Raw genomic sequence first — 13,651 nt, 5'->3', positions numbered from 1 at the left:
ATTTTCATCTTGCTCCAAAACACTTGCCTGATGAGATGTTCTTAACCTTTGCTCCTTTCGTCTCACCCCAATTCTTGCCCAGCAAGCACTGTGTCTGCTGGGCAGTTGCTCTGTGGAGGACTCTTTTCTGCAGACTCTTTGTCCAACTGGTGTGCAGCGATGGCGTTGTCCCACTCTCTGTTGGGTAGTGGTTCACAGCGGGAGCAGCTTCTGCGTGTCCAACTGGCCACATCTATGGGTCAGCCACCTGTGTCTCTCCTCCAACAATGCACATCTATCCTAGCTCAGGTGTGCTTTCATTGAGAATTGTTTTGTACCTGTACCACTTGGAATGGCATGAGGAATTTGTTTCCAGTTTTCTTGTAATAAAGTGTAGAATGTAGCTATTACTGTAATAATGTTGGCAGGACTTGTAGGAGGTGAAACACAAGATGTAAAAAAATTTAAGGGGTGTGAATACTTTCTGAAGGCACTGTAAGTGTATTGGTCTATAGAATGATTGCATATCCCACCGATACGCTATCATGGACTGCAGAGAATGCTCGTATTCGGACAGGATACCTCTCCCTTCAATAGGGAATACCCCCTAAGATCGCAATGAATAGCTATGTAGCTTCCCAAGTTTTACTTATTGTTATTAGCCCATTCTGTGTGTGTGTGTGTGTGTGTGTGTGTGTGTGTGTGTGTGTGTGTGTGTGTGTGTGTGTGTGTGTGTGTGTGTGTGTGTGTGTGTGTGTGTGTGTGTGTGTGTGTGTGTGTGTGTGTGTGTGTGTGTGTGTGTGTGTGTGTGTGTGTGTGTGTGTGTGTGTGTGTGGGTGCGCGTGCGTGCGCGCGCGCGTGTGTGTGTCCATCAATATATTTTTTGTTTAAAAATGGTTTTCTCTGCAACCACTTGTCCGATCGATGCGAAACTCTAATAATAGGATGGGCTTCCCATGGATAATATTTTATTGCTAACACTGGCATCATTGGTCACATGGTATGGCAGCCATATTGGATTGAAAGGAAAAAAGTGAAAACATTTGAATGCGCGCGGTTGATACTGATACCAATACCAATTATAAGGTGGTAAATAATTACGTCATAGTGCATTGGGCACACATGAAGTGGATACTTTGACGGATTGATGTTATCGAGTGACTGAATCGATACATTTTAAATCACTTCTTTAATTGATTGGTGTATCAAACGGCACACCATCCTGTCATTTTTTTAAACTAATGATGAGCTTCCTTGTGCTCATTCGATAAGTCATTGATGGATATAAAATGAAGCGTTTCCTACTTGTCTGGTCGTGGGAAGAGCAATTAAGACAGAGCGTCCACGGATGACTAATCGAGCTTACTTTGAGGCGTTATCCCAAATCAATGGCGGATCATACGCGAGACGGAATGAAGAATGCCGACTCACCTTTACGGCCGCTGCACGCAGGCATCTTCCCCTGCAAATTAATAAATCAAACCAAAAACGGAGTTGATGTACAAAAATAAATGCGGCTTTATTGCCGGACCCCGAGAACAAATAAACGCGCCGGTAAAAACTAAACCCCTATATCGGGACGTCCCCACACCAGACTTCTACAACGGACACAGGAAGAATTAATAAAAGCAATCGTTGTGTTTGTGTGGTGTGGCTTATCTCTGTCTAGATGCAGCGTCCATCAGGAATCGTCGGGCTTGAGCACCGATGTCCAACGCAGGCATCCTTGCTCGCGCTCCACCAGGCTAACGCACGCCGCTGCGCGGCAAGCCTCGTTTGCACGCTCAGTCCCGTACGTGAACGCAGGCAAGGAGGATCGTCAACGCTCCACCGTCCGTCATCGCCCAACAAGCCAAGGTTAACAGGAAGAGGTCCAACGCACGGAAAGGAAGGGAGAGTACGTCCAGGTCAAATAAGAGCTCCAAGCGCTAGATACAGTTCCAACGAGAGGGCAGAGGGGGAGAGCAAAATGCCGGCGAGCCAGTAGTTTTACCGATCGTCTCGTGGTGTCAGCTCGCTTCCCCTCCAACCAGTGCGTCGCTTCTTGGTGCTCTTTCGCGTCCTCCGCACGTCTCCTCCAATCAGCACGTTGTTTCTTGTGGTTCTTTCGCGCCCTCCTCACTGATTGGCCTCGCGCCTCGCGCCTTTGGTGTTGGTGTCATCGGTCGGTGGCCAATCAGTGTGGCACGTCCTTGTTCCTTTCCTTCCACCAATCACGGGGAAGCTTCTTGTTTGTTCTTCCAGTCAGGTTTTATTATGAGAGGGAAGTTAATTTGTGTGTATGCGCTAATGGGCCTAACTAATGTGTATGAGTGCATTGCCATACGGTACACCGGAATGATCACAGAGGAGACGACACACCGGGGAATTATCATAAACTCTAGAACTACTTAACATGCGAGGGGGCGGGGACACATATCCAACTTATCCGACATCCGGGCTACACAGAACTTATTACATCGAGATCCTCTAGCACGACAGCCGGAGCATAATACCTACGCAGATCTACCTGGATCTATATATCCCCCTACCCAAAATTCATAACACGAATGATGAGCTTCCTTGTGCTCATTCGATAAGTCATTGATGGATATAAAATGAAGCGTTTCCTACTTGTCTGGTCGTGGGAAGAGCAAGTTTTATACAAAATATAGTCCAGGGAGTCCTCGGGTTACAAACGAATTCCATTCCTAACAATTGTTCATACAGAAAGTAAATCGATCAGCCATTGACTCGGTGTTATAAAAGGTGATATCTGATGCTTTAAAAAATATTATTATAATAGAGCAAACGTATATTTAACTGCCGCTTTGATGCACTCAGGTGGGTATGCCTGGAATGTATGACATCAAGACGTACTTGAGCAGGAAGGAGGTACAGTAGTTTTTAACTCAGCAGCGTAAGAGCGATCCTGTTTTCCTTTGTTCCTGTGGCTGTTTCTAAAGCAATTGGTTCTTCTCCTCTTCCTCCTCCTCCTCTTCCCTTTGCAAGGGCTGAGACCCTGTGGTAGCAAGCTCCTGCCCTGCCCTGACCACGATACTCCTTCACTCCCCTCTGTCTTCAGCCAACTCTATCATCTGTCCATCCACACCGACCTTACTGATATCCCTCTTCACACAATCCTCCCATCTCACCCGTGATCTACCACTTTTCCTCCTACCTTGCTGCCTCAACCGATCCACTCTCTTTGCCATTCTCTCTTCACCCATCTGCATGAAGTGTCCAGCCCATCTCAGCCGACATTTCACCAATCTCCTCGTCACACTCATCTGTACACAAATCTCCTCTCTCCGTTCATCCATTCTCCTTCTGTCCACCCTCTTCACTCCCCCAATCCTCCTGAACCAGTTCTCACAATCCTGCAGCCTCTGTTGTTGTCTCTCGGTCAGTGCCACTATCTTACACAGACAGTAAAGATAGGCTGGCGTTACACAACACCTCTGAACATTTTCTTTCAATCTCCTTGAAATGTTTCTCTCTGCCATTACTCCATCCACCCTCCTCCATGTATTCACACACACCTGAATCCTCCTCGAAACCTCTGCCTCTGACTTACCATCCCCGGTCACTGTTCCACCCAGATACTCAAACCTATTTCCTTGACTGATCTCCTTCCCCTACAACCCGATATTCATTTATTTTTCTCTGCTGCATCATCTTCGCTGTACCTGATGTGCTGTACACATCACCTCTGTCTTCTCCATGCTCATTTTCAGCCCATGTTTCTCAAATGCCTCCCTCCTTCCACTCTCCCAATACTTCCTGCATCTCCTGCTCACTCTCCACCACAACAGCAAAATCGTCCACATACAACATCCTCCCCTGAATACCTTTCATATTACCTTTCTGCTTACCAGCTCCATCACCGTAATAAACAGGAGTGGGCTTAGAGTGCTTGCTTGTGTCACACCGATGTTCACACCAAACTCCTGCAACATCCCAGGACCAACCAAAAACTCTTCCCTTCATTTCCTTGTACATCATTCCACCAACCTAACATCTGCTTCCGGCACACCCATCCATCTCAGTGTCGCAATCACCATCTCTCTCGGGACAGTGTCATAGACCTTTTCTCCAGATCCACAAATCCCAATGGCATTTCACCTTGCACCTCCAATGTCTTCTCCACCAGCTGTCTCCATGATCATCCCATCTGTTGTCCCCCTGCCCTTTCTAAATCCCTGCTGCTCTTTTCCAATCTCTTTCTCTACATTCTTCTTTATCTTCCCGGCCAGAACCCTCTCCAGCAGCTTCATGACATGAATAAGGAGCGTAATGTCCCCGTACTTCCATGGATCTTGAACATCCTCCTTCCCCTTCCATATCGGAAAAATTAACCCTGTCCATATCGGCACAATTAACCCTGTCCTTATCGGCACAATTAACCCTCTCCTTATCGGCACAATTAACCCTGTCCTTATCGGCACAATTAACCCTGTCCTTATCGGCACAATTAACCCTGTCCTTATCGGCACAATTAACCCTGTCCTTATCGGCACAATTAACCCTGTCCTTATCGGCACAATTAACCCTGTCCTTATCGGCACAATTAACCCTGTCCTTATCGGCACAATTAACCCTGTCCTTATCGGCACAATTAACCCTGTCCTTATCGGCACAATTAACCCTGTCCTTATCGGCACAATTAACTCTGTCCTTATCGGCACAATTAACCCTGTCCTTATCGGCACAATTAACCCTGTCCTTATCTGCACAATTAACCCTGTCCTTATCGGCACAATTAACCCTGTCCTTATCGGCACAATTAACCCTATCCTTATCGGCACAATTAACCCTGTCCTTATCGGCACAATTAACCTTGTCCTTATCGGCACAATTAACCCTGTCCTTATCGGCACAATTAACCCTGTCATCGGCACAATTAACCTTGTCCTTATCGGCACAATTAACCCTGTCCTTATCGGCACAATTAACCCTATCCTTATCGGCACAATTAACCCTGTCCTTATCGGCACAATTAACCCTGTCCTTATCGGCACAATTAACCCTGTCCTTAGAGGCACAATTAACCCTGTCCTTATCGGCACAATTAACCCTGTCCTTATCGGCACAATTAACCCTGTCCTTATCGGCACAATTAACCCTGTCCTTATAGGCACAATTAACCCTGTCCTTATCGGCACAATTAACCCTATCCTTATCGGCACAATTAACCCTGTCCTTATCGGCACAATTAATCTTGTCCTTATCGGCACAATTAACCCTGTCATCGGCACAATTAACCCTGTCCTTATAGGCACAATTAACCCTATCCTTATCGGCACAATTAACCCTGTCCTTATCGGCACAATTGACCCTGTCCTTATCGGCACAATTAACCCTGTCCTTATAGGCACAATTAACCCTGTCCTTATCGGCACAATTAACCCTATCCTTATCGGCACAATTAACCCTGTCCTTATCGGCACAATTAACCTTGTCCTTATCGGCACAATTAACCCTGTCCTTATCGGCACAATTAACCCTGTCATCGGCACAATTAACCTTGTCCTTATCGGCACAATTAACCCTGTCCTTATCGGCACAATTAACCCTGTCCTTATCGGCACAATTAACCCTGTCCTTATCGGCACAATTAACCCTGTCCTTATCGGCACAATTAACCCTGTCCTTATCGGCACAATTAACCCTGTCCTTATCGGCACAATTAACCCTGTCCTTATCGGCACAATTAACCCTGTCCTTATCGGCACAGTTAACCCTGTCCTTATCGGCACAGTTAACCCTGTCCTTATCGGCACAATTAACCCTGTCCTTATCGGCACAATTAACCCTGTCCTTATCGGCACAATTAACCCTGTCCTCCAATCCTCCGGAATTGATCAATCCCCCACCCACGCGCAACAACTTGTATCCTCCTACCAACCTCCTTGCTCTGTCTCCTTTCAATCTAGTCTCCTGCACATACAACACTTCTAACCTCCTCTGCACCATTATTATTACTAGCAACGGTACCCGCCCTACGGGTGGGGTTTCAATTGGGAGGCCCAAATGAAAAGGCTAAATATCAGAAATTAAAGGCTTTTTAATATTTTATACGATTCATATAAACATCCGTTAAATCATATCACACGCAAATCATCAAATCACATCTAAACAGTATTTGTAGAATTTCAATAAAAACCACATCACTGTTCATATCGGTAAATATTATTCCATCGTGTTTCAAATCGTGATATCAACTGTACGCTTTTCTTTATGGAAAAAAATTGAATGATTTTGTACCTCTTCTTCAGCTTAGAACTTCAGGATAGACGACATTGCTGATAAAAGTTCCTTTTCCATGTAAAAGTAAACATGAAGCAGCAGTGACAGCAGTGACAATATAAAAATGTTTACCAAGAACCTCAAAGAGAAAAAAGGAACTTTTATCAGCAATGTCGTCTATCCTGAAGTTCTAAGCTGAAGAAGAGGTACAAAATCATTCCATTTTTTTTCCTAAAGAAAAGTGTACAGTTGATATCACGATTTGAAACACGATGGAATAATATTTACCGATATGAACAGTGATGTTTTTTTTATTGAAATTATAAAAATACTGTTTAGATTTTGATGATTTGCATGTGATATTTAACGGATGTTAAAATAAATCGCGTCTCCCATTGAAGCCCCGTCCTCAGGGCGGGTACCGTTGCTCATCATATATAATGGCGATACAACAATTTTTACCGCTTTGCTTTGAAGAATGGGAATGAAGGGGGAGGAGCGTGTTAATATGTCTGGTTGAAGGCTTTGGGTGGTGAGGGGCTTGAAGCCGGATTTTAATCATACAGCCGCCATATTGGTGCTCACCGTCACTGCGATGCCAATCAAAAGATGCCTCAGAGCGGTCACATTCACAATAGCGATGTCGTATGTACTCCCCGATACGTGTACCAAATTCCCGATACGTGTAACTGTACCAAATCAACAGTTAAAAGGATTTTGAGCCGATAGGTGTTACGGCCTTGGAAAGATCGATGGAGACAGCGATCTGTTAGCGTATGCACCGCCCAAATAGCTATGTGGAATTCTCTCATGTGGAGATTAAACGTCGTTTGAACTTTGGCCGAGGTCATTATTTACTTTTAATGATGTTTATATACGAATGATGTTTAATGATGTTTATATTGGTTTTGGGTCGTCCTTTCCGCATATCTCGTGGGATTGTGAGTTGGCGAGACGGCCGTGATGGCAGGGAGGGGGTTGGAATTCTCTCAAGCAGGGATTCAACCCGTGTTCTTATAAAGTATTTGTCCGAGGTCACCGAGTTCTATTGGTGCAGCTGTGCAGCGATCGGTGCAGCCGTTTTTGCGGCACCCTTGAAAACAACCGTCACAATGAAAACATCGTCACAATGAACGTTATGCGAACGCGAATGTTATGTGGGAGTCCAAACCTGAGAATGCTGGAGACTAAAGCTGAAATTGGAAAAAACAATATAGCCTATTTTACTCCAGGGGATCCCAGGATTAACCACCCAAAATATCGTTGCGATCTGTTCAGTCGTTTTTGCGGTACCTTCGAACGGACGGACAGACGGACAGACAGACAGACAGACAGATGGACGGACAGACATTTGGTGAATTATAGTAAGATGTATGTAAGTGTATATAGATTGATACAGATCAATATTTATACGGGTTATTGTAGATGAATCGCGTGTGTTTAGAAAGGTTGTATTGTTTCTCTTTGTGAGTTTCAAAGCAAATTAATTATATAACACCCAATTTCCGAGCCGTTTGCCGTATTAACATGTTTTCCAAACTCCCGAGCCAAATTGTTTCTACCTGTTACACGATGATTGCTTGCTTTTTATAAAGAATAATGTTTATGCATATCTCCTTGAAATGTTTAGATTTCAACATTGTTAAAAAAATTAATTTCTTGAAATTCACCCTAAAAAAAAAAGAGTGAAAGCTACTTGAGGTTTTTGTTTGTACACAGTACTGTAATCGGTAATCGGCACTCACACTGACTCCAATCGGCCAATGGTGATTGGTGAAAAATTGCAGATATCGGCCTGTACTGATACTGCGATATCGGCCCAGCACTAGTGGAAAGTTTTGCAGATTGTTGGACTTTCAAATTGGACGATTTAATGTTATCGATGTTTGAACTGGCGGTTCATTAAAAGCAAGGAGCTGATACTCTAGGTCCCCTGCCGTTTGGGTAGTATGAGGAATCTGTGTAATATGAAAGCCAAATCTTAAACGTGTTTTGAAATATCACGTACACAATCCAAGTTATTGAGATGGTGCCATGGCAACAAAATGTAGCCAATCACAGCTGTGATCTAATCAGGTAGAGATAATGTCATGAGGAGAGAGGAGTAGATATCTGCAATATGAAAGCTAAACGTTCAATGGTTTTTGAAGTATCGTGTACACAAAGGTACATGGATGAATGATCGTTCGGTCAGAGCTAATTTTAATGGACCCCATCTCCGGCCTTGTGGGGGACAAAAAGGCATTCCGAGTGCCCAAAGTGTGGAGGTATTCTAACACTTGTAAAATAAATTAAAACTTTTGTTAAAATCTCTTTGTTACCCATTTCAGAGGAATTTTTTTAACCAATTACACTTTCTCAGCCCTCACCTGCTCCTCCAGCAGGCTGAATCGGTTAAACAAGTGCTTGATGTTTACAGACTGGAGCTTAGTAACACGTGTTGTGTTGTCATATATAACATGTTTTGTTGTATATGACGTGTAACTTAGTAACACGTGTTGGAGCTTAGTAACACATGTGCTTTGTAACGTGTTGTGTTGTCATGTGTCTATCATAGGGAGGAAAGCTGCAGACGCGCGTTGGACTCCTCATCCTGCTATGCACCTGGCTCACCGATTGCTCCATTGCTGTCGCGCATTTTCTGCACAATTCGTCAAACATCCCTTTTGTATCCTCAAATGACCTGCTGGCACTGTATCTGCATTGGATGGACACATGAAAGGGGGGGGGGGGGGGCAGAGTGGGGGGAGGGAGGGTTAAAAGGTTTCCCTATCCCTTCCCTCTACGCTTCATCGCCATTCCATATTCACTGTTCCATATGGCAAATATACACCTCTTCCTCCCCTTACTATTATCTCTTTCCAATCTTTGCTTTCTTTCCCCACTCTTCCTACACTCTGCTACCCTCTTGTGATCCCTCTCTTATGTTGGTACTTATGGCCTCTTTATCAATTTATCAGCTTCTGTTACTTGCCAATGAACTGATCAGTTTTGGAAACAAAGTACTTGGGGTGTTGAAAAAGTTTTTACGAATGAGGTAATCACAATAGTCCAATCCACACCAACTTATTTATTTTTCATTTTGCAAGTATATACACCTGGCCCTCATAAAATGCAGTGGATAGCGAATCTGTGCAGAACGAAGTATTAATTAATTGGGAAAAGGGGAGGTGTGTTCAAGACCCCTCCTTGAACCGATATCAATACCCATCAGCCCTCCTCTCCCATTTCACCAATAAAAACAGAACATTTGTACAAATGAGCTACATATATCATTAAAACCACCTGTTTTTATCTGATTGTGCATTATAAGTCACAAATAATATTATTTCAACAAGTTTCCATATCAATCCCACTTTACAAAGATCATAAATCTCACTTTACATGTTTACACAAAGGGGGTAGTGGTGAGTTTTCTTGGTCAGACTACACAAGGCGAGTGGACGAGAGTGGCAGCGACGCTTCTAGCAGAGATGAGAGTGGCTCCACTGAGCCAGCAGAAATGGAGGGGACTGGAGATCTAGCAGAGGAGCTGATCCGGGGGGAACACTGGCCCATAGCTGAGTAGCGGCGCAGACTGATCCATGAATGTTGGTCACATGACACTCACTGAGTGGAGCGAGGATTTGAATCTGGTGCATGGGCCCTGCAAATCCATAACGCGAGCCTTGAAAACATTGTACCACCCATGCCTCCCACTTTTCCTTCCCTCCTCCCCCGTCCCTTCCCCTCCCACCTCCCCCGTGTAGAGTGAAATGTACTTGCATATTGAAAACATAAAAAAAGCATTGCCATTAATTGGCTTTTTGATCACCCCTTGTAAAATGTCAACTTCTTTTCGTGGAGTTGGCCAATATCTTTTGTTTTTAAAATGTCTGTGAGCCATTTGGTATGCCTTTACAAGATGGTACAGGTCATGAACCAGATTACGGAGCACCATGGTGAGGATGAGCACCTGGTCCAAGGGCTGTGTGCGCTGCTGTTAGGAATATGCATCTTTTACAATGACAACTCCCTGGAAAACTATACACGGTCAGTGTGTGATCGACTATTTATTTATTTTGGTTTGGAGAAATGTGGGTAGCACTTCATTTTTATCCATAGGTTTTCTTCCCACATCGAGTTGCCCTTGGGTATTTGAGTCCACCAGAAAGTGGTAACTGGCACTACATGTAGATCATGTGGAACAAGTAAAACAAGTACAGTTGTGGCCAAAAATATTGGTACCCTTGCACCTTTTTCAAATAACTTACAATTTTCTCTAAAAATAAGTTGAAATTGACGCAAGTATTTGGTCTCCAATTCCTTATTTCACTGTTAATATTACAGAATGTTTGTTTTTTATTCAGAACTTAATATATCCTTTTAAATCAGAAAATAAAAAGAAATGGCATTGACAAAATTATTGACACCCTCGACTCAATATTTGGTAGCACAGCCTTTGGACAAAATAACTTCAGTCAAGTGCTTCCTATAGCCATGAATGAGCTTCCTACACCTCTACTGGCAGTTAGGCGCACTCTTCTTGTGCAAACTGCTCCAGTTCTCCCAGATTTGAAGGTGCCTTCTCCCAACTACTGTTTTCAGATCTCCCCACAGGTGTTCAATGGGATTTAGATCTGGACTCATTGCTGGCCACTTCAGAACAGTCCAGTGTTTTGTCTTGAACCATTCCTGGGTGCTTTTTGAAGTGTGTTTGGGGTCATTGTCCTGCTGCAAGACCCATGACCTTCGACGGAGACCCAGCTTTCTGACACTGGGTTGAACATTGCACTCCAACATGCCTTGATAATCTCCTGATTTCATGAAGCCATACACACATTCAAGGCTCCCAGTGCCAGAGGCAGCACAGCAACCCCAAAACATCACTGAACCATCTCCATGTTTGACTGTAGGGAGGGTGTTCTCTTCTTTGAAGGCTTCATTTTGTTTTTTGCAAACATAGAGATGATGTGCTTCACCAAAAAACTCAAATTTGGTCTCATCTGTCCACATGACATTCTTCCAGAAGGATTTTGGCTTGTTCAGGTGTGTTTTCGCAAACACCAGTCGGACTTTCTAAGCAGTGGGGTACTCCTGGGTCTCCTACCATAGAACCCCCTTTCATTGAGTTGGCGATGGATGGTGCGAGTTGAAACTCGTATCTTCTGTCTGAAGGTCAGTTTGAATCTGTTTGGCAGTTGATCGAGGTCCTTTCTCCACCATTGGAAGAATCCTTCGCAATCTTCGATCAAGTTTTCTCTTGCAGACACGTCCAGGGAGGTTGGCTGGAGTGCCATGGGCCTTAAACTTCCTGATAACATTGTGTACGGTAGACACAGGAACATCAAGGTCTCTGGAGATGGACGTGTAGCCTTGAGATTGTCCATGCTTGGCTACAATCTTGTGTCTGACCCTCCTCGGACAATTCTCTGGTTTTCTATCTTTTCTCCATGCTCATTGCTGTGCACACAGTGACACAAAACAGCAGAATGACTCCTTTTCTCTATTCAAACTGGTTGAGTGAGTGATTGTTATATTGCAGGCACCTGTAACTCACCACAGGTGAGTTCAATTCCAAAGTAAAGGAGAATTACCTACTTGAAATCTAATTATTTCTAAACTTCTAAAAGGTGCCAATAATATTGTCCAGGCCATTTTAGGATTTCTGTGTGGAATAAGCTAAGAATTAGTAATTTTTTCAGCTTTTTTTGTTTTGTTCCACTGCAACAAACAACAACAACATGCATTTTAAAGGCCATTTTCCCTGCTAGAGTGGGGGTTAGCCTTACGGTCCCCATGACAATCTTCTCCATTTTGCCCTATTTTCTGCATCTCTCCTTGTTCACCCCCTTGCCCGCATTTCTTCTTCCACCATCTTTAGCCAAGTCTTTCTCGGTCTTCCCCGTCCTCTACTTCCTTCTACATTCATTTCCATCACTCTTCTCAACCAGTCACTTTCATCCTTCCTCAACACATGAACAAACCATCTCAACCTGTTCCTCTTCACAGCATCAATCACAGGCTCTATTCCCATCATTTTTCGCAATTCATCATTTGTCTTCCTCTCTCTCAACGATACTCTGCACATCCATCGAACCATTCGCATTTCCACCCTTTCCAACCTTCGTTGCTGCTCTACGTTCATTACCCATGTCTTGCTCCCATAAATCATAACACTTCTCACACATGCAGCATACACCTTTCCCTTAAGCTTCAACGACACTCCCCTCCTCATCAGCACGCCACTCAGTTCCCGAAACTTCTTCCATGCACATCTCACTCTAGCAACTGTTGCCGAGTCTGATCCACCTTCTCCATTCAGCATGTCTCCGAGGTAGCAAAATGTTTTCACACCTTCCAGCTTCATGCCGTCTCCAAGATCCAACTCAACATTTCCTCCATCTGCAGCTCCCTCTGTGCGCACCTTACATTTGAATGTAGCTGCCACACCGGTTGATGACCCTCTCAGACCACTACATTTTTGAGGAACCCACTCAGCGCACATTGTACATTGAATGGAGTTCACTCCGACACCCTTCCTACACACAGCACAGGGCCACTTCCCAGTTCCTTCCACCTCACCACATGCTTTACCACTTGCCATCACCTTCGTCTTTCCGATCTTCACCTTCAGACCTTTTGTCTCCATACATTCCTTCCACTTGTTCATCTTTTCCTTCAGTCCATCCATACTTTCCGCAATCAACACCAGATCATCTGCATGCAACAACTCCCACGGTAAACCCTCCTTTACGTTCTGAGCCAGCACCTCCATCACAGCTACAAATAGTAGTGGACTTAGTACCGACCCCTGATGCACTCCCACCTTCACCTCAAACTCACCATTGTTCCCGTCCTTCGTCCTTACAGCTGTGCATGCTCTTTTGTACATTGCCATCACTACTCTGATCAACCATTCCTCCACTCCTAACTTTCTCAATGCCCATGTCAATACTTTGCGTGGAATCCTATCGAATGCTTTCTCCAGATCAACAAACCCAAGAAACAACTTCTTCCTCTTCTCCATGTACTTCTGCAACTGCCTCACAATGAAAAGTGCGTCTGTCGTACATCTTCCTGGCATAAATCCAAACTGCATTTCGTCGATCTTCACTTTCTTCCTTATCCTCCTCTCCAACACCCTTTCCAATACCTTCATTCCATGCTCCAATAACTTTATCGCTCGGTACGAGCCACACTCCAGAGGGTCACCTTTCCCCTTTATAGAGGGACGAGGGTACTCAGTTCCCAAACCACTGGAATGCGGCCTTCTTTCACCACCAGATTACAGATCTCTGTCATTCTCTTCACACCCCAACTTCCTGCTGCCTTCAACATATCTCCCACAACTCCCGTCGGCCCTCCCGCTTTTCTACTCTTCATTGCTTTTATCGCTTCCTCAGCTTCCTTCTCAGTTATCTTCTCTGCCGGTCCTAAAACTGGGTTACTCTCTATGTTGCCA

The 13,651-nt window shown here is 44.4% G+C and overlaps 1 protein-coding gene across 2 annotated transcripts in view; it reads left to right on the top strand.

Moving 5' to 3' along the window:
• The window catches only part of USO1 (USO1 vesicle transport factor), a 101,463-nt gene that overhangs the window by 43,212 nt on the left and 44,600 nt on the right, over positions 1-13,651 (top strand). For both annotated transcript variants that reach the window (XM_068113915.2, XM_068113916.2), the window contains exons 13-15: positions 83-288; positions 8,765-8,875; positions 10,121-10,239. In XM_068113915.2, coding sequence (XP_067970016.1) covers positions 83-288; positions 8,765-8,875; positions 10,121-10,239 — 436 coding nt within the window. The remainder of the gene's footprint in view (positions 1-82; positions 289-8,764; positions 8,876-10,120; positions 10,240-13,651) is intronic.

Source organism: Myxine glutinosa, chromosome 4 (assembly GCF_964187855.1).
Source record: "Myxine glutinosa chromosome 4, kmMyxGlut1.1, whole genome shotgun sequence".
NCBI lineage: Eukaryota > Metazoa > Chordata > Myxini > Myxiniformes > Myxinidae > Myxine > Myxine glutinosa.
This window is presented reverse-complemented; position numbering and strand designations above follow the sequence as displayed.